This window comes from Natrix helvetica (genome assembly GCF_964273705.1).
Source record: "Natrix helvetica genome assembly, chromosome: 5".
In the NCBI taxonomy this organism is placed as follows: domain Eukaryota; kingdom Metazoa; phylum Chordata; class Lepidosauria; order Squamata; family Natricidae; genus Natrix; species Natrix helvetica.
In genome coordinates, this window is record NC_138551.1 from 78,850,456 (window position 1) to 78,873,051 (window position 22,596).

Sequence of the window (22,596 nt, forward strand, 5' to 3'; positions counted from 1 at the left end):
GCATAAGCCAAGGTGGTGATGGCATAAGCCAAGCTTGCGATGATGACCAGAAGGTTGGTAGCTCAAGACCCAAGTGCTGCATAACGGGGTGAGTGCCCGTTCTTGCCCCAGCTCCTGCCTGTTCTGACCTAGGCTTCCCCCAAAAGCATGAAGCAGATTCCTGGTCCCGACAAAACCCATTTTATTAAACTAATGTGAATTCCTCTCATTCACATTCAGCAAAGGCCTGGTAAACAGTCTTTCAAAGGTGAATTTATGACCACAGACCTTATCTAGCTTGGAAAGCTGTTATGTAAATATTTTCAAAACGCAGTGCTGTGCAAGGAAAGTCTTGGCAAAGAGTCTCTGACATTCACGGACAGATCTTCACACTCCTTAAATGAATGAACGGACGAACAAATTGTTTCCTACAAAAGACCACTCCCCTTTTGCTCCTCTTTTATTTGCTATGGGAGAGGCCATTCACCATCGACCTGTGGCTTTACTTCCAAGTTGACCCTGATTTCTTAGCTGTTCTTTTCTTCTGGCAACTCTGCGTATGCACACACTGGGAACAGGCTCCAGCTGTTCCTCTGCCTCACTGCTGTCTAGCTCTGAAAGCAGCTGAGAACTGCCAGACGGCCTTGGCCCCATCTCTACCTCCAACGCAAAGCCCTCGTCAGAGCCTTCCCCAGCCTCCAGGACTGGCTCATGTTCCTCCCCAACCTCTTCAATGTCCAACTATGCTGCCAGCTTTGCTGGCCATTGGCGGTCCACAACACTGCCAACCTAGCAGTTTGAAAGCATGCAAATGCAAGTGAATAAATAGATACCACTTTGGTGGGAAGGTAACAGTGTTTAGCGCCCCTCAGTGTATAATCATGCTGGTCACATGATCATAGAAAGGGTCTTTGGACAATGCTGGCTCCCTTGGCCAGGAAATGGAGATGAGCATTGCCCCTGGAAGTTGAACCCACTGGACAGGGGAAATCTTAGAATTGCTTGTAATCATATTATTTATTATGGTGCAGTACCACTATTTTTAGTGGAACTCTTCTGAAATAAATGGCTTGTAAATTATACTCAATGCCAACTTTCAGAAGGTATTTTTGCATGTTTACATTTACCAAAAATAATCTTTCTTTTCACCACATTACCATCTCCTTTTCAAGTACAGCAAGTATTAGTTGACTCCCTAATATTTTTTTTCTCAAATACCAACAATGTCAGATGCATGGCATAGTAGCATGCTTGACTTTCCTCCAGAATTGTCAACTAATAAAACTGAATCCAAACAAATAACTTTTCCCAGAGATCTTGTATGCACGTATGTATGTATGTATGTATGTACCCTGTTTCCCTGAAAATAAAACCTCCCTGGATAATAAGCCCAATTGGGCTTTTGAGTGCATGCGCTAAAATAAGCCTTCCCCCGATAATAAGCCCTCCCTGAAAATATTGCAACACAGCAGCAGCCACGAGGTGACCACGCTCGCCACCTCCTGCACCTTAAAAATAATAACACCTCCCTGAAAAGAAGGCCATGCGCTTATTTCAGGGGTCAAAAGAAAATAAGACCCTGTCTTATTTTCAGGGAAACACGGTATGTATAATTGTAGACAGAACAAACATATCCACAGTTTTAATGATGATCTCCAGTTTATGGTAATATTTAACTTACGATCATTTAGGAGTTACCAGATTTAGACTTGTTGTTATTAAGACCATGCAAAGTTTCATATTCAGTTTCTGAGGATACGAAGTGCAGCACCTGTTTGCACATTTTGGAAGCAGTTACATCTTTTCATGGGGTTATTCTGCTGCTCTTTGCAGCAGCCATGGACTAATGGCATGTGATTGCTTCTAAAAGGTAAAAGTTCTCCTCGCACATATGTGCTAGTCATGCCCAACTCTAGGGGGCAGTGCTCATCTCCGTTTCAAAGCCAAAGAGCCAGTGCTGTCCGAAGACGTCTCCGTGGTCATGTGGCCGGCATGACTAAATGCTGAAAGCGTATGGAATGCTGTTACTTTCCCACCAAAGCTAGTTCCTATTTTTCTACTTGCATTTTTACATGCTTTTGAACTGCTAGGTTGTCAGAAGCTGAGACAAGAAATGGGAGCTCACTCCATTACGCGGTGCTAGGGATTCAAACCGCCGAACTGCCAACCTTTCTGATCGACAGCCTCAGTGTCTTAGTCATTGAGCCACCACATCCCCGTGATTGCTTCTAGACGGTTGCAAATCAATGCTTTCTCTCATGACCTCACATGTCCCAAAACCTTTCTGAAATTGAATCCAAAGGACTGCACAGTCCTAATCAGTATATTCTGCTAGTCCTGTACCAAGGTTAATAAAATTAGTATAATTTCTAAATTTTAAAGTGCGCATTTTCAAACTGATCCTTACGTTATAAATTTATTGTAGAGGACGAAGGCATTTTCAAGATTTCCCTCTTCCAGGTAGACAGAAGCCATGCGCTCCATCTCCACTCCGGATCTGAAGTAGCGTCGGGGTGTAATGTCTTCATTTATTGTGATGTTACAGCCAAGCTTGCTTAAGGCACGGACACGCTCCTCTGGGCTCAAGGAAATATCTGTGTGGTCAGGAATAGCTGCTAGCCTTTTCTGTTAAAGCAGAGGTCATACACCGCATTTTATTTTGACAGGTGACTTTGATTCATGTATGTTCAATATTTCTGATAGGCAAATGAAATTATGGGCTAGATATACCCCATGCTTTTAAGAAGAAGCTTTCATTATGTTTCCACAAAACCCCTGCAAAATAAATGATTACGCTAAACCAAACATTTCCACTGCATTGTATGCATGCCGGCACACACATTCATCAAAAGCGCAATTACCTTGACGCTTATTGCAACTGACATGCAACCAAAGTGAGTCCCGTTGTGTTGCATTTCCTTGGGTTTTTTCCTTTTCGTTTGTGTACACTTACGCAAATGCATTTTAACAATGAACTTTTCGGTCTCTATTTTTAAAATCAATGTGAAAAAAATATAAGATTCATGCTGAAAAGCCTAAGATTAAGAAACTGTTATTGAAAATAACATCTTCATAGCAATAGCATTTAAGGACAACATTATGAACCACAAACTGGGACTAACTTAGATGCATCTTTACTAGATTTGGGGAATCAGTGCATCCCAGGATATATTTGAATTTGAATAGAATGCTTGTTCTACAAAAGCCCAGCAGATGTGTTGCCTGATCAGCAGTTTTCCCCATATTATAAAGCATTCATCCTTACCAAGGAACTCACAGTGAATGGTTCTTCCATGTTGTGTCAGCAACCCAGCTTATTCTTTTTCTTCTTTCCAATCATGCCATCTAGTCACAAAAGAGAATGGGAAAACATATAGAACTCAGTGCAAACAGCAAACAGCACAAATTAGTAGCCATTGGAGAAATTCCAAAGAAATGTAAGCAAATGAAATCAAATTCTATCAATTATTCCATATATAACAATAAAGCACAAATATAAATTTTAAAAAACAGAAAAATCAGCCCTTAAACAAATCATAATGAAAAATGGATACTAACCAGCTTCTGCAAGCTACAGCTAGAAACCTGGCAAACTTTATAGTGCTTATCTAGATTACATCTGGCAGAAGGAAGACTGTTATTCCTTGATCAGAGAGATAACAATTTCCTGATAATCAGATTTGTGAATGCCAAATGTCATAGGTGGTACAATAGGCCCTTTAATGATACACAGATACTGACTCAACTGCTGTGTCTGAGCAGACACACTGACACTTCTAATCTATCTATAAATTGCTCTGTGTGTGTGTGTGTGTGTGTGTGTGTGTGTTCCAGCATAACTCTGGAACACCTCAAGCAATTTCAACCAAACTTGGTACAGAGATGACTTACTCTCTGGAAACAAATACTGTATGGGTTAGACACCGCTAACACCCCTCGGGGTGGTGGTGGTGGTGGTGTTCTGTTAAGATACAGCCTTTGTGCCTTAAAATGGCTTCTACTGTACTGCGCAGTGGAGTTGCCATGGTAACAGCTTCACAGAACTCCACAAGGGGGTTCCCTCTGGCAGTGACGTGCGGTGAGGTTTATGGCTGGTGAGGCTGGTGTCATCATCAAACTTCTCCGGTCGGGCTGCAGGTGGTGCAGCGCGGGCAACCGTCGGCCTGTCACCAGGGAGACAGTCAGTGAGGTGAACTGTGTGGTTGCTCTGAACACACGGGCGCAGCCCGACCAGAGAAGTTTCTCTTCTCAGAAATGTCTTCTCAGTGGAGCTCCTGAAAGGGACAGGCAGGCTGCCACAGCTCCACTGAGAAGAGATTTCTGAGAAGAGAAATTTCTCCTTTCTCCTACTTCCCACCCCCCACTCCCTTCTAGCACTGATGATGTTACTTAGGTTAGGGTTACTGGGCAATGTGTGTGTGTGTGTGTGAGGCTGGAGTTACGCCCATCCCCACCCCACACTTAGTTGCAGCTTACTCCGGGAAGCCGCAAAAGTGGCTGGGAGAGGCGCGCGGCATGGTTTAGCCTCCCTGGACATCGCAGCAGCAGCCCCAAGTGCGCCGACCTCGCCATTTTTTGCATCGGGTGAGCACGGGATCCTTGAAAGGGGAATGGGACGTGTGCAGGCGGCTCCTCAGTGCCAGCCTCAGATTAGCGTGAGCCGCCGTCCCCTTCCCCTGCATACATGGTCCCATTCCCCTCCTTCCTCAGCCAACATGAAGGGGACCGCGGCTCATCAACAATCTCTTCCTCAAATGCAACATTCAGAAGACTCAGGTCACATAAATGAGTTGAAACATTATTGCAATTGTTGTTATAATGTAATTCTTGAAAGTGATACAAAAGATGATTGAATATATTGATGATTGAATGTAAAATCAAAATCTGCCAATGTTTATTCAAATTTTGATGGTTTTTTTTCTTCTTTTTTGTAAAAGTTGTGAGATTTGGGGGGATTTCTACCCCCCGCATGATGTAGCTGTCAAAATTTTCTATACCTATTTATCCTTTTCCTTAAAACATTTGTAAAAACCAATAAAAAATTGACAAAAAAACCAAAAACAATCTCTTCCTCAATAGGGATTAGAATTTAGCTACTATTAAAACTTCCCTAATTCTAAAAGCTACTTTGTGCCAAAATTCATGGGACCTTCAGAATCATTTCCTATCACAAAAACATTTTTCAACCTTTCTGATTAATAATAATATTCACCAGTACCAGAGGTGGTATTCAACAGGTTCTGACTAGTTCTGGAGAACTGGTAGCGGAAATTTTGAGTAGTTCAGAGAACCGGTAAATACCACCTCTGACTGGCCCTGCCCCCATCTATTCTCTGCCTCCCGAGTCCCAGCTGATCGGGAGGGAATGGAGATTTTACAGTATCCTTCCCCCGCTACGCCCACCAAGCCTCACCCACAGAACCAGTAGTAAAAAATTTTGAATCCCATCACTGACCAGTACTGGAATACTTCAGATCTATTTATTTTTTGTGTTTCTAGACTGCCCATCACTCTCAAGGAGGGCCTCTTAATGATAGATTCAGGCTGAACAATTAATTGTGTGCCTTAATAACCTTCCAAGATTTTTGGAGGGTACGGGGATGAGTGTGAGGAGTTAAAATAAAAATCATATTGTACTGTACAGTATTAAGTCATGTATTTTCATTTGAAATAATGTTTTAATATGGTGTCCCTGCGTGTTGTTGTTGTTGTTGTTTTTTACTTCTGTGAAGACATTGAAGATGATTTATTTTATGGAGTCATTAGAGTTATATCCCATCCTTTTCTCCAGAAATTCAAGATGGCATATGTCAGATTCTCTTTCTTCATGATTTCCTCTTAACAGCCCTGTGAGATAAGTTGGACTGTCAAGAATGATCAGCCCAGTCACTCAATGAACTTATTTTGGTGAGGGTGACCTGCATTCTAATTCAAAACTTTAACTACAAGGCACATATGCCTATGTTATTAGCTAATAGTACTTGGGCACTGGACAGGAAGGCCTGGAGGAACGTTGTCCATGGGGTCGCGATGGGTGGGACACGACTTTGCAACTAACAACAACAACAACTTGGGCAGTAATACAATCCATAACATTTTGGAAGAAGCATTATAGTGGAAGATGGATTTTTATCATTTTCGACAGAACCTAAGTATAATACTTCATTTAATCTGTCAACCAAGCCCTTTTAATTTCATTAAATTGACAATGAACACAGTTTTCAAGAAATAAGGCAAGGTATAGTCAACTTCTGTACCAATATGATTGAGTTATTTTTTGTTATCATCCTTCCTCCCAACAGTTCCAGTGCGATTGACATAATCTTTTTCTTAACCATCTGTATAATTCATCACATTATTAAAAAAAAACCCACAAGTAACAATTAGAGTCATTCTGCCTGCACAAAGCTAACATTCTATTCAATGCTGTCACTATGTACCATCTTCCTCCAAAAATAGTACAAATATGAAACATACATAAAAATAATTGAAGATGGGGGGGGGGAACCTGACCAGGTTTGACCTGCATCTCTCTCATGAAAAATTCAGTATTTACTCCATTGTTACAGGAAACAAGAAACAGGATTTTTAAAAAAAAATAGGGTAGGGGTTCATATAGCTTCCAATGACATCATAGCAGGTTCTACCTTTGAGGTTCAGCATCAGGAAGAACTGCAGATTTTAATGCCATGTGTTGGAAATTCTGTGATTAAGCACTGTGCATTCTAAAATAGGAAAATTATGCTTTTGTTTTGAACAGAAGTTATGCTGGTTTTGAGTTCAAAACTAACATAACTTCTGTTCAAAACAAAAGGTTTCTACTTTGTTTCCCTGAAAATAAGACCTCCCCGGATAATAAGCCCAATCGGGCTTTTGAGTGCATGTGCTAAAAATAAGCCCTCCCCTGAAAATAAGCCCTCCCCCCCCCAAATATTGCAACACAGCAGCAGCCATGAAGTGACTATGCTCGCCACCTCCTGTGCCTCAAAAATAGTAAGACCTCCCCAAAAATAAGGTCAAGCTCTTATTTCAGGGGTAAAAAGAATTTTCAAGGGAACATGGTAGATAATACTTTTTCCCATTTTAAAATGCACAGTGCTTAAACATAGCATTTCCAACATATGCCACAGTACATTAAAAACCTATATAACTTATATGATTTTATTCCATATGCAAAGAGCATATGTATTCTACTACCGGGTGACATACGAAAATTATCTGGTTCTGTTGTCATGATTGCAATCTTGTGAATTATATTAGTGAATAAGCAACTAATTTAACATCAAAGAGTATATTTCATGGCAGAACAAGAATCCGAACACTGAATGGTCTGATCAATAACTAATTTCACCCAATATTCAATGCTGTTTTTTAACTTACCTTTGTGACTCTCGGGAAGAAACTTCTGCCCAAAAGTTATTATTTTCTTTTTCAATTACCAATTACTTTTATGAAACCATTAGACTTCATTTGTTTCTGACACTGCAGGCAATTTGATGAGCTATATTTGAAATGTGGAAGCCCCCTAATATACAGGATGCACAGAAGCAAGCTATTCATGCATTGCAGTTCATTTCTGCATACTTAGCCAATCACAGTTGGTTTTATAACTGTTTGTTCAGGCAGGCTGAGAAGCACAATTCCACTTCCTCTAAGCAGTGAAAAACAGAAAGTAGAAGATAAGAGTTTTAGACCCCAAAGGAACAATTAGTGTTTTGTACAGTTGCATGAATCCCCGGAGGGATTAATTTCTACTTTCAATTAGAAAATGGATTCAATCCAGGCAAAGATAATTGAAGATGCAACTCTTCATGCCATAGAGAGTAGAGGAAGATAGTGTGTGACTGTAACAAGTGTGTAAACACTATTAGTAATGTTACAACTATCAGCAACTGCTTCAATTGCTAGTAACATCCATGACTATCAGCTCTGAACTTAGCACATGGAAATATAAGTTCCATATTCCTTTCCTCAGCCTGTTTATTACATGCTGGCTATTTCACTAGATGCACTAAGACAGGAGTATCGAACTCCATTTCATTGAGGGCCACATCAGGGTTGGGTTTGCCCTCAGGGGCCCAGGGTAGGCATAGCCAGCTCAATGTCACTCATGTCGGGGGTGCCTATGGAGGCCCGAGCCCGTTGCCAGCGAAAATGGGTTCCTGAGCTCCATTTCCAGCTGTGACGGCCTCCTGCAACACTCTGCCAGCAAAAACAGAGTTCGGTGGGCCGCTTCTGCTGTTTCTAGGGCAGCTCCGTGGGTCAGGTCTAAGCACCCTGTGGGTCGGATCTGGCCCTGGTCCTTGAGTTTGATACCCCTGCACTAAGGTTTTACAAGCAATCTTCAAAAACACTTCATATTCAACTTTTTTTTTTACAAATTAATCCCAAATTCCACATTTAAAAAATTAACTAGAATAAGTTAATTAGAATAAATCTTGGATATGCTTTGTTTATTTATTTTAGTAAAAGGACTGAAATATGACTATGGACAAAAATGTTAGAAAACTTCAGTAACATTTTATGTATTATAAAATCTATACTGGGGAATACATTATATAAATCCCCTTCAAAGATCACTAAAGATACGCATGTTTTCAGAACTTTCAGGTAAATTCCCAGTAAGAAGAGAAAAACAGCAGAGGAAGAAATAGTGGTCATGGTGCTGAAGTCACAGACATGGTCAGGTCCCTGCACAGAAGGGGAAGTCTAAATATATGAAAATTGGGCTCAACTATACTAAGTTTAATGCGTGCATGACAGACACAGACTTCAACGGGTAATTAGAACTGCAGAAAAAACAATTGCTACCAATCTGCCTTCTATTGTATACTGTACGAGGACTGTGGAAGTATCTACAGACCCTCACATCCTGGACATAAATTGTTTCAACTTCCACCCTCAAAACAATGCTATAGAGCACTGCATATCAGAACAACTAGACACAACGACAGTTTTCCCCCCAAATGCCATCAGTCTGCTAACAACTAATCCTCACAACACTTTTAAATTATCTACTAAGACTATATTACTATTATTCCTCTCTTCCTTCCTAGTACCACACAGTCATATGTTGCTAATAAGCAATGAAATTATACTAGGAAACAAAACAATTTTAAAGATGCAAGCAACATGGTTATAGTCATAAGTTTTGTTTCCTAGTATAATTTCATTGCTTATTAGCAACATATGACTATCACTAAGTGTTGTATTTTATGATTCTTGATGAATGTATTCTATTTTATTTTTCTTTATGTACACTGAGAGTATATGCACCAAAGACAAATTCCTTGTGTGTGCAATCACATTTGGCCAATAAAGAATTCTATTCTATTCTATTCTATTCTATTCTATTCTATTCTATTCCTATTCCTATTCCTATTCCTATTCCTATTCCTATTCCTATTCCTATGCTATTCTATTCTATTCTATTCTGTACAGTATATAAAATGATGATTGATGTAGTGAGGAATAATGGGCCCCTCAGGTCAACATGGCACTCAGTATGCTACAGTACAGAGGATAAAATAAAGATGATTTAGGTTACTAACAATATTTATGACACAGCTGAATTAAAGTGTTTGGGATATCTAGTTGCCAATACTGCTCTGCAGGAGAAAAAATACCCCTGCAGACAGAATATTAGAATTACATCAAGAATATGGAACATTAAAAGTATGAACATGGGAAAACCTGGAGTGGAATTCGGTCAGAAGATCAGACCGTTTACTACTCAGGTGGTGAAAAAGAAAGAATAAAGTTGCTTTTAAAGTTAGGAAAAAACAACAGGATTGCTTGGCTACAGCTCAATTAATGTCTGAATAGTGTATAACATAGCATTTCATGCACAACCCTTTAATATTATGATTTACCAAGTTAATGATCCAATCAATGATTCAGAAGAACAGGAGGTTTATGAGTTTTACAACCACTTTGAAACTGACAGAATATGAAAGCATGAAGTGCTGCTTGTAGTGGGAGATTGGAATACCAAAAGTGGAAATATCAAGGAGGGAAAGGCTGTTGGGATTCATTGGCTTAGGAAACCAAAATGAAGGGGAACAATTTATTAATATCTTTCAATCCAATGATTTCTTCAGAGCTAGCACTGGCTTTAAACAACCAGTATGATGTTCTATATGGAACATAAGTAGTCCTCAATTTACAACCATAACTGGAACAGGAACTTCCATTCTTAAGCAATGCAGTTATGAAGTGAATCAAATCTGATTTTACTATTTTTTGGGTTTTGCTGCAGATGTAAAGTGAAGCTGGCTATTCCCATTGATCTTGCTTGTTGAAAGTTGGAAATTGCGATAATGTGATCACAATGGGATGCTGCAACTATCATGAATACATGACAGTCACCACATGCCTGAATTTTGATCACATCACCATGGGGATGTTGGAATAGTTGTAAGTGTGAGGACTGGTCATATATCATTTTGAGCATATGATGGTGCAGTGGTTAGAGTGCAATACTCAAGCTACTTCTGCTGACTGTCAGCTGCCTGCAAATTTGGCACTTCGGATCTCACCAGGCTCAAGGTTGACTCAACCTTCCATCCTTCTGAGGTCAGTAAAATGATGATTGTTAGGGGCAATATGCTCATTTGGTAAACCACTTAGAAAGGGCTATAAAGTACTGTGAAGTGGTATATAAGTCTAGGTGTTATTGCTATTTTTTTCAGCACTTTTGTATCTCTGAACGATCTCTTTGTATCTCTTACAACGAAATGGTTGTAAGTCTAGGATTATCTTTATACAGAAATCAAACTGACTATGTTATTGCTGGAAGAAGATATAAGGGCTGTTATAAGAGCAAACATGTGTCCATGGGTTTACAGTATAGGAAGATGTATGAATTGCTCATATGCAAATTCCAAATTATGGGAGAAAAACTGAAAAAAGAAAGTCAACTAATTTCAACGATATGATCTCAAGTACATATAATGCTAGTTTGAAAGATAACATCAGGAATTGCATTGAAGTTCTGAACCTTATTCATTAGGAACTAGAGAAAATGGAATAAACTTAAGGATGTTAAAGATGCATGTAAAAAGAGACTACCAATAACCAAGAAACAGAAGAAAATAAACTGGAAATGAGAACAAACTGTGGTTATTGCTAAGAAGAGAAATCAAAGCCAGGAAAGGCAAAGATCCTAGGGACAAACGTACAATAAAGAATTTCAAAGAACTTTTAGAAGACACAAGCAGCAACATTACAACAATATCTGCAAAGACACTGAAGATGGAAATAGACATGGAAAATCAAAGACATTCTTTCAGAACAATGTCTGAACTGAATGTGGTTCCAATCTCAAATTGGCAGCTAACTAATGCCAATTGATAGATAACAATTGGTTCAAAGAACAGACAAAGATGGGGGGATGATACTGAAATTCTGTACAGTAAAGATGCCGACATCCAAGATATTTTTTAAACCATTTCCTACCTCCAAGGTTAAAGATGAAGTTAAATTAGCACTCTAGTCATTGCGAAGCTGGCAGGTTACAGGAACTGATAATAATAATAATAAATATTTATTTCTTAGCCGCACCCTCTCCCGAAGGACTCGGGGCGGCGTACAACAAAACATAGGAAATAAATATATAGACAAACATACATATACCAAAAACATATACCAAGACATATACAAAACATATACTAGGAGGAGGCGAACTGGTAGATAAAAACAAGTAAAAACACAATGTTTAAAAACCCCTAAGTAAATTGGATGCAATTAAAATATCCCAGATAAAAAACCCGTCAGGAGCGATATAATTGGATCAGAGTTGAGCCAGGCCAGCTACTTGGAATAGGTGGGTCTTGAGCTTTACACGAAAGGAGCGGAGGTCAGAGGTATTCCTAATATCCGGGGGGAGGTCATTCCACAGGGCTGGGCCCGCCACAGAGAAGGCTCTACTCCTAGGCGCCGCCCCCCGGCACTGCCTGGTGGACGGCACCTGGAGGAGACCCTCTCTGTGCGAGCGGATTGGTCGCAGGGATGTATGGGGCAGAATACGATCCCGCAGGTAACTAGGTCCTGAGCCATGGAGCGCTTTGAAGATCGTTATCAAAACCTTGAAACGCACCCGATAGACCACAGGAAGCCAGTGCAGCTCGCGCAGGAACGGTGTCACATGGGAGTACCTAGTACTCCCCATAATTACCCGTGCGGCTGCGTTCTGGACCAACTGTAGCCTCCGGGTGCATTTCAAGGGAAGCCCCATGTAGAGAGCGTTACAGTAGTCCAAGCAAGACGTCACCAGCGCATGAGTGACCGTGCGTAAGGCGTCCCGGTCCAGTAGGGGGCGCAATTGGCGCACCAGGCGAACCTGGTGGAACGCCCCCCTTGCCACGGCTGTCACATGGTCATCCATGGACAGCCGGGCATCCAGGAGGACGCCCAAATTGCGCGCCCGCTCCACGGGGGCGAGTTGAATGCCCCTGATGGCCAATGATGGAATTAATTGGCTGAACCGGGGAGCCGGTACCCACAGCCACTCCGTCTTGGAGGGGTTGAGTTTGAGTCGGTTGTCATCCATCCAGACCCGTACGGCTTCCACACACCGGGACATCACTTCGACGGCCTCGTTGGGGTGGTTCGGGGTGGAAAAGTATAGCTGAGTATCATCAGCGTACAGATGATATCCCACCCCGAAACCACGGATGATCTCACCCAGCGGCTTCATATATGTGTTGAACAGGAGTGGCGAGAGGACCGACCCCTGTGGCACCCCACAAGTAAGGGGGCGTAGGGTCAACCTCTCCTCCCCTGCCAACACACGCTGCGTCCGGCCAGAAAGGTAGGAGCCGAACCACCGCAGAACGGTGCCCCGGACCCCTAACCCCTCCAGCCGGCGCAGCAGGATACCATGGTCGATGGTATCAAAAGCCGCCGAGAGGTCTAATAGGACCAGGATAGAGGAGCAACCTCTATCTCTGGCCCTCCAGAGATCATCCACCAACGCGACCAAGGCCGTCTCCGTGCTGTGACCGGGGTGGAAGCCGGACTGGCGCGGGTCTAGATAATCATTTTCCTCCAGATGCTGTGGAAACTGGTAGGCCACCACACTCTCTACAACCTTCGCCAAAAAGGGAAGGTTGGAGACAGGACGATAATTGGCCAGCTCCAAAGGATCCAGGGAAGGCTTCTTGAGCAAGGGTCTCACCACCGGAGTATGGTGAGCAACAGAAATATGGCTAACAACAGAAGAAGAATCAGTAAAATGACCTTGGCATGTCTAAGATATGCCATCAAATCTGGAAAAAGACACAGTGGCCAAAAAATTGGAAAAGGTCAATTTACATAACAATACCAAACAGAATGGATGAATGATTGTATCATACCTTTAATTTCACATGCTAGCAAAATAATACCTAGGATCATGCACAAAGATTAAGCCCTATACGGAGAGAGATGCCAGATGTTCAAGCTGGATTTAGAAAACTCTAAGGAACAGAATGCATTATTGCTGATGTAGGCTGAATAACTGCGAAAGCCAAAGAATACTCCCCCCCAAAAAAATGTCAGCATGTGTTCCATTGATTGTAGCAAAGCCTCAGTTATTCATCATGTCAAGCTGTGGAGTGTGGTTAGAAAAATGGGTATCTCAGAACACCTTCCTGTCCTCTTATAAACCTTTTACATACCTCAGGAAGCCACAATTCAGAGAAAATATAACTAATTTCAAGTTGTTATAGGAGTGAGAGGAGACTGTATATTATACAGTGTATAGTCTCCCCTTATTCAACCTATGTGCGGAATATACACTGTGATGGATTGGAAGATGAGTGTGGCTTTAACACTGGAAGGACACACATCAATAACTTCCCGCACCATAGTAATGATGTGACTCTGATAGCATGCAAATGATACACAAGCTCCAGTGACAATTAAGGAGCACAATAAAAAATGGGAGTAAGATTAAATAATGCGTCATGGTGGCGCAGTTGTTAGAATGCAGTATTGCAGGCTACTTCTGCTGACTGCCAGCTGACTGCAATTTGGCAGATCGAATCTCACCAGGCTCAAGGCTGACTTGGCCTTCCATCTTTCCGAGGTGGATAAAAGGACCCAGATTGTTGGGGGGTCATATGTTGACTCGGTAAATTGCTTAGAAAGCGATGTCACTGTGAAGTGATATATAGGTCTAAATGCTACTGATATTGCTAAATATAAAGAAGGCCAAACTAATGACAACAGGTACAGCCACCTGTCTTAGAATTAACAATAAAGATAATGAAGTGAATGATAATGAAGTGATGTATACCTCTTGCCTTTTAGGATTAACTATCAACAGTCAAGAAGTACACTATATACTACAACTTGGAGGGAAAGTATTGAGAAAGATATTCAGATACCAGGATGTATTTATAACTGCAAAGGTCCAAATTACTGCACAGCAGTAATTTTCTCTGTGACACTCTATGGAAAATAATGCTGAATGTGGATGAAATGGATTAGAAAGATTACAGGTAATCTTTAATTTACAAACAATTTAGATGAGGGAATAGCAGGGGAACTCATCAAATTTGCAGATGACACCAAGGTGGCAGGAATAGCCAACACCCCAGAAGATAGGTTCAATTTCCAAAAGGATCTTGACAGGGTTGAACACTGGGCCATATCAACAAAATGACATTCAATACTGAGAAAAGTAAGGTTTTACACCTGGGCAGGAAAAGCCAAAGTTACAAGAACAGATTAAAAACAGCAACAACAAATGTTGAGTCAGATGGAAATTGACTCAACAGCAGTAACTGAGAGAGATCCTGGAGTCCTGGTGGACAATCATTAAAATATGAGCCAGCACTGTGTTGCAGCTGCCAATCTTAGGCTACATTAACAGAGGGATAGAATCAAGATCACATGATGTGTTACTATCACTTTATAATGACGTTGTAAGACCACACTTGGAGTACTATATCCCAGTGATGGCAAACCTTTTTTGGCTGCCGTGCCAAAAGCAGGGCGAGCACAGGGAGGGTCATGCGCCGTCGTGCCACACCCATAATGCTATGTGCGTGACTCCCTCAGCACGCATGCATGCGCGCAATCAGTGACCCCCCCCCCCACTTTTGCCACTTTTTTTTTGCCTTCCCCAGGCTCCAGAGGCTTTCTAGGAGCCTGGGGAGGGCGAAAACAGCCTCCCTCTGTAGGCTTCAGAAGCTTCCCTGAAGCCTCCAGAGGGCAAAAAACGGACCTATGGGGAACCCGGAAGTTCAGGAATGGTAACTTCCAGTTTGCTCGTAGGGCCGTTTTTTGCCCTCTGGAGTCTTAAGGGAAGCCTCCTGAAGGCTTTGGAGGTCGAAAATCCGTCCTACGGACAAACTGGAAGTCACCATTCCCAAACTTCTGATTTCCCTGTAGGATGAATTTTTGACCTCCTGAGCCTTGGTCCTATGAGCAAACCAGGTCTGTTCCCAAAATTCCAGTTTGCCCATAGGTTTGGTTTTTCACGTTTTGGAGGCTTCAGGGAAGCCTCTGGAGGGCGAAAAATGGCCTCAAACGAAGGCCGAAGTCAGCTGGCCAGTGGGCGCCCTGACAAATGGCTACACCTGCCATCTGTGGCACATGTGCCATAGGTTCGCCATCATGGCTATATCCAGTTTTGGTTGCCACAATATAAAAAAGATATTGAGAATCTGGAAAGAGTGCCGAGAAGAGCAACATAGATGATTAGGGGGTTGGAAGATAAAACATATGAAGAACAGTGACAGGAATTGGGTATATCTAGTCTAGTTAAAAGAAGGACTAGAGGAGAAAAAGGGATCAACCTATTTACTAAAGCAGCAGAAGGCAAGACAAGAAACAAAGGGTGGAAACTAATCAAAGAGAACTAAGGGGAAATTTCCTGACAGTGCGAACAATTAACCAGTGGAACAGCTTGAAGCTGTGGAAGCTCCATCAGTGGAAGCTTTTAAGAAGAAATTGGGCAGCCATTTGTCATAGGCTCTCCTGCTTGTGCAGGGGATTGGACTAGAAGACCCCCAAGGTCCTTCCAACCCTGTTATTCTGACCACAATCGAGTCAAAAATTCCATTGCTAAGCAAGGCAGTTGTTAAATGAGTTGCAACATTATTGCCACAGTGAAGCAAATCATTGTAATTGTTAAGCAAATCATGCAGTTACTAAGCGAATCATGCAGTTCTTAAGCAAATCTGACTATAGTCATCCAGGTCATGATTATACCAAAGGGGCTTTTTCAAAGAGGCAACTGGACTTTCTGGTTTTTCTTTGAAGACATTTCACTTCTCATACAAGAAGCTTATTCAGCTCTGACTGTATGATGGGGAACAGAAGGATTTATATTTATTATGCTCCTGATACTTAAGGAGTACAAATTCTTCCATTCCCCACCATCCAGTCAGAGCTGAAGAAGCTTCTTGGATGAGCAGTGAAAAGTCTTCAAAGAAAAACCAGAAAGTCCAGTTGCCTCTTGAAAAAAAGCACATTTGGGAGAATATGACTTTGCTTGTCAGAAGCCAGCTAGGAAGCTTACAAATGGTGATCACATCACCTCTGTCACATATGCCAGCTGCCAAGTCTCTGAATTTTGATGACCACACGAGCATGGGGATGCTGCAATGGTAGGAAGTGTGAAAACCGGTCACAAGTCCCTTTTTTTGGTGCTGTTGTAACTTTGAATGGTTACTAAACGAATGATTGTAGGCCGAGGTGTTTTTGAACTTAAAACAGATAATTGAACAAATCAACCAGAACTCGGAACACATCAGACTCAAATTAGCTTATTTCAGACCTAATATTGCAGACCTAGCTCTCTGGAGCAACCTATAACGGTGGAAAAGATGGTAGGAAAGAGAAGATCGCCTCGGTTATAATTGCAAGAGGTGCACCATGGGTAGACCTAAAAGGCCACTATGGGAAGAAGAAAATCTACCTGTATAGTTACTAAGTCTGCATTGACTTCGTGGCACATGATCAACCAAAGCAATATGATCGATTTCGCTTTTTCTTTTTCCTTTTGACCTTTGAGTCAGTTGTGATTCCTGGCAGCTTTGATTCCTGACTAGTCTGCAGTTTTCTTGCAAGCAATGTGCCATTTCCTCCTTCCTAGTGAGTGACTGGCCCAAGGTTATCCAGCTGGAAGAGGAACAAGAACTCTCCAGGTTTCTAACCAGATGCCTTAACCACTACACCATATAGCCGTGATGGCAAGCCTATGGCACACATGCCAGAGGTGGCACACCGAGCCCTCTCTGTGGGCATGTGCACTGTTGCCAGCTGCTCTTTGGGTTTCGTCACATGCATGTGCACTGGACAGCTGGTCTGGCATGCATATGCACTGGCCAGCTGCTCTCACTAGCTGGTCTTCACATGAAGATCAGCTATGCAGCATGCATGCACACACCAGAACCCAGAATAGAGCATGTTAGGGATGTAACCCTAGGCTTGGCTTGGCAATGTATATAAGCTATAATTACTGTACTGTTACTTTAAATGCTTAAGACATGTAATTGGTTTGTTACCTCAAGCAGCTATAAGAGGGAGCCAGAATGGCTGTTAGATCTCTCTGTTTTGTTAGAAGCTGGTTGGTGTTTACTGAGGTATTGTGGTTTGCTACTGTTTAGCTATACTTTGTGTGTTAAACTGAGAATATAGATAACTGACTGATTGAACCGTGTATGACTTGGACTGTTAACCGCACTCTGAATACTTCTATATTTCTACATAGTAAACTACTATATTTTTATACTATTCAGTGTCTCTGTATGCTGGTTTGTGCGTGTTATTCCATATCACTCTCATTACGCTTCTCTGCATACTCACTCTTCTAACGGGGAGCTTAATTACTTAACAGAGCAGCTGGTTGCATGTGTGCCAGAGCAGCTGTCTGGCACACCTGCACGTCACGGAACCCGCAAGAGCAGCTGGCCACCCCGTGCATGCGCACTGGCCAGCTGCTCTTTTCTGGGTTCTAGCGCTTCAGTGCTCGCACACACGGTCCAGTTTCAGCACTCAATGCCGAAAAGGTTAGCCGTCACTGCCATATAGGCTCTTCGTGTGGATATTTTTTTACATGTACTGTTATGTTTTTTGCTTGATTTGGGAAAGCTGGGAAGGATACCACTCAGAGTCATTCATGACTGACATCCAAGTTATAAGCACAAGAAAATTAAGAGATAAATTTAAAATAAACAAATCAGACTTTCTTTATAGTATTTCTCCAACCTGACAACTTCCAGAGGATGTGATTGCCAATTCACTGAACTCCTCAATTGGCACAGCCATTGCTGTCCTCATCAGTGGAAGTGCTACAATAGGTTAAAAATGGCTATAAGGCAGCTTAGTGATGAACCAAATAAATGATACGCCAACCTCTTACCCTGATGTCGCCAGGATTTCATCTCCATCCGGTATAAGATGGAAAAGAAATTTAGAGAGAAACCAACCAGTTTATTTTAAAATGTAAAAGCTGAAGGCAATGCACTGGGTAAAATTGGCTCTATGCACCTAATATAACCAATGCAAATATGTATATCTAAAATGTACCGCTTTTATGATTAAAATTGAGCTTTGCTTGTTTATTAAAAGCATATCCCTTGCATTATCCTCTGTACTGTGATCTTATGATCCTGAATTGCTGAATTGTTCAAGATGATTCAGATTTAATCCAGTCCTAGTCATATCAGTCATTAACATGAGATCATATGAAAGGTTAGCCATCACTGCCATATAGGCTCTTCATGTAGATATTTTTTTACGTGTACTGTATGTTTTTTGCCTGATTTGGGAAGGTTGGGAAGGATACCACTCAGAGTCATTCATGACTGACGTAGTTTATAAGCACAAGAAAATTAAGAGATAAATTATACTGGATCCAATATAGAAATGGCAAACCTTTCTTTATGTGTAATGTAATATAATAACATTTCTACTTCATTAAAATATATTATTTCAAGAGAAAACATGGTCTCTTCAAAATCTTAGGAGGACAAACTAGGCCAGCCTCGCAGACCCGCATTTTCCAACCAGGAAGCATTCAGATGTATTTCAAAACATCTGGAGGATTTACAAGGAAGGATGACACCATTCAAGACAATGTAACCGCCTGAAAGTTCTGTTCTGTTTTCTTGATGATGTGATTTCTATGTATCATTTTGAATCACTTATGATAAAAACAGGGCAAGAATAATTGCTAAGAATTTCATCTTTAGGATGTTGAACCTGAATGGAAATAGAATACAGCTTTAATTCTGCCAAAACATCAAGTCACCTTAAATTATGAAGTGCTCTGCCCCATCTCTCTCTCTCTCTCTCTCTCTCTCTCTCTCTCTCTCCCTCCCTCCCTCCCTCCCTCTCTCTCTCTCTCTCTCTCTCCCTCCCTCCCTCCCTCTCTCTCTCATCCATCCATCATCTATCTGTCTGTCTATCATCTACCTACCCATCCATCCATCCATCCAATTTATGGTTATCCGTTTCCAACAGGGCCTTCCAAGTCAATTATTGGTCCTGGACCTTCACAGCGTTGCTTTTACACATTACCCCGATATCCTTTTGCCCTGACAGGCATCCGATTGCGTTCAAAGGCAGCCCATGGTGTGCGATCAAGGCACGCAAAGCTGCTGAGGGCAGGCAAAGAGGAAAGCCGCAGTCCTGGAAGCGAAGAAGGAGCGCAAAAGAAGAGGCGCGGTAACGCTCGAGTCGCAGGCACCACCTGCTTGCTAGAACAAGAAATCATAGCAATTGCTACTTCCCCCGGGGGTGGGAGGTGAGGGTTGGATATACACCCCGTGGAACAACAACTAAAGCCAGCGGTCGGTCCCGTTGTGGGCTGACGGGGAGGAGGAGGGATGTTAAGACAACCACAACGGCAACCGACGGGTCTCTCTCTCTCTCCTTCTCTCCATGCCCTTGTCGCTATGAAAAATCGCTGCACCAATTTTCCGCAATTGAGGAAGCTTGGGGTGGGGGGCGGGGGGAGGGAAGATAGCAGTTCTGCAACCGTAGAAGCCCACTGTATCCCCCACCCCCACTCCCATAAACGCCCCCCTCGTAAGCCCTGGCAGCGCAAGTGCTACAAAACACGGGAATCTGCCCGGTCCTCTCTGCTAGGTGAGGCGAAAAAGCGCCCACCCGAAAGCCGCCGGAAACTCCGCGCGAGGCGACGAGCAATGGAGACCACCGCCTCAGCTAAAACGCGCAACGCGCCCGTGGTTCTCCCCCCCCCCCCCCCGCTCCCGCTCTCCTCCTTTGCCTTCGCTTCCAAGCGGTACCTCCGCGCGGCGAAGCCTTCCTTACGCCGCCGCCACCCCTTCCCACGCGCTCAGGAAAAGATACACAAAGGAGGCGGGCGGCGCCCTGGAGGCTCGCTTACCCTGACGCCGCTGCGCAGGGTGGCCAGATTCTCCTCGGAAGCGGCGAGGTTTGCCCGCCCGGCGCTCGCCTCCTTTCGGACGATGAAGCCGCGGCTGTCAACCCCGCCACGCTCTCTTTCACAATGAGAGGCCGAGGCCGGCCCAGCGCAGCTGCACAGCGGCTCGCCCGTCCTCGCTTCCTCCCCTGAGCGGCGGTGCCAAGCCGCCGGGGACGACGGGGCGCGGATTCCTCTCACGCTACAGGCCGCCCGTCCCGGCAGGGTCTCGCCGAGGAGGAAGGAGAAGCCCCCATTTCTTCCCCTGGCGAGGCGAAGGGGGCGGCGCCGCGCGCGGGCTGATAGTTCCACCGAGCTAACGGGGATGGGGTGGGGCAAAAGGCGGACACCTCAGAGGAAAGGGATCCAACGGCGAGCTCGGCGGAGACAGTCGCATGTCCGCCTTTCCTTTTGGGGTGGGGAGGTTGTTGTCCGTCCCCGCCCCCCAGCCTCAGGGAACCTCAGAGCGTTGGGATTGATGTAATTGGGGTGAGGATGGGAGCGAAACTTTGGGGGTAATCGCTCAAGTCAACCCCAAAATACGGGGATCAGGTGGATGAGAGGAGAAGCAGCAGTGCCAAAGGAGGACCAGAGGCAGGATGATGCCAGCTCTTCAGTGCAAACCAGAGACGCAGTGGTGTATTAACCATTAAGCAGACTAAGCACGTGCTTAGGGCACCGAGCCCAAAGGGGGCACCAAAAAGTTGAGAGAGAAAAAAAAACAATGAAGATTTGTGCAGTAGGTACAAAGGAGGGGGTGGCACCAAGATTTGTCAGTGCTTAGGGCACCAGTAAGCCTTAATCCACCACTGCAGAGAGGGCACCAAAAACATGGAAACCTTTATTGGAAGGGAATGGAAATGTAGATAGAGGTTCTCAGCAATCCACATCATCATGGTTGTCCCAAAGGTATGTTTTTTTTCCCAAGAGGCACCTGGAGAGCTGAAGAAGCTTCTTGGATGAGAAGCGAAACGTCTCCCCCCAAAATAAAATAACAGAAAGTCCAGTTGCCTCTTGAAAAAAAAACAACTTGGGAAGGGGGTGAAGAGTTCAGGACCTGCCTTTAGGGCTTAGCCAACTTTGGGGATGTTATCAACTTGAACGCCCTCCCCACTTTTTTTTAAACTTTAATTATTCCGATACTGTTTTAACTCTTTTATTGAAATAAAATATTTGCATAGTTTTTATGTATGTTTTTAATTGTACGTTGCTCAGAGTTCATCTGTGAGTGAGATGGGTAGTCTCTAAATTTGATATAGAAATAAATTAAATAAAAATAAATGTCTTGTAAGCCTGAAAGCACATTTCTGTCCCTTGCCTTTCCTTTCCAAAGAACTAAGGAGAGTCTCTTCTGATATGCTTTCCATGTTCCTGTTCCTGCTGTGGGCTGAAATGTCTGTTATCTAATCATTCCCTGGCTGCAGCTCCCAAGGTTATTCTTGAACTCTTACATTCGGAGGATGGGCCGATCTCATTCCCTTTTCCAGGCCAAGAAATATTCCTGTCAATCTATGCTGTTATATGGCTGCCTGTCTGCCTATTATCTCTATCATCTCCTCCGGATGGGTTCCAGCAGGCACTACTGCCGGTTTGCTCGTGGGTGCGCTGCACATGCATGGGTGCTTCACATGCACGCTTGATGTACACTATGCGCGCATGCATAGTACAGTAAAAATTGTTATGCACAGAAGCGAAAAACAAGATGGCAATGCCTATGGCATTGCCCCAAGAAATGGTTCCGGGGTGTGGCAGGCTTGGGTCGCTGCTGGTTGCAGGTGAAGCGGTTCGAACCGGTAGAAACCCACTACTGCATCTCCCTCCATATAACTGTCTGTCTGTCTGCCTATTCACACACGCATGCATGCTTATCTTGACTTTCCTCTATAAGTTTGTGTATGCACCCTAATTTTCCATTTAACTTCCTTCTAGATCATACAGAAACCCAAGTTATTTATGAAAAGGCAAATGCACGGTGTCACATCTATATCTGTCCTATGACCAACTAGGCATCTTTTCCAACTTTCAGCCTTGCTCCAGATTAGTTCAAGTGGTCAGATTTGCCATGAATAGTGTAGCTTAGTGGTTATGGAAGAATGAGTGTCTGGCTTGTTTGCCATTGGCAGCACCCATTTCAAAATCTGCAACCAATGTTATGACACCAAGCATTAGCTTAAATCCTTGGGGACTTTCTCCATCCCCCGGGCAGTGAGAGAATGTTTTTTTTTACTTGTCAC

At 43.1% G+C, this 22,596-nt stretch overlaps 1 protein-coding gene across 4 annotated transcripts in view; it reads right to left on the bottom strand.

Moving 5' to 3' along the window:
* The window catches only part of STAMBPL1 (STAM binding protein like 1), a 38,591-nt gene extending 17,930 nt beyond the window's left edge, over window positions 1–20,661 (bottom strand). Inside the window, exons 1-3 of one of the 4 annotated variants that reach the window (XM_081956483.1) lie at window positions 20,327–20,661; window positions 3,257–3,324; window positions 2,387–2,604 (exon numbers count right to left, since the gene is read on the bottom strand). In XM_081956483.1, the coding sequence (XP_081812609.1) occupies window positions 2,387–2,604; window positions 3,257–3,274 (236 nt within the window). In that variant the 5' untranslated portion in view covers window positions 3,275–3,324; window positions 20,327–20,661. Of the gene's footprint in view, window positions 1–2,386; window positions 2,605–3,244; window positions 3,325–7,359; window positions 7,493–20,326 lie in introns of those variants that run through there. The other 3 variants (XM_081956481.1, XM_081956484.1, XM_081956482.1) reach the window with 3 other exon arrangements.
* Between the last annotated feature and the right edge of the window lie 1,935 nt (window positions 20,662–22,596).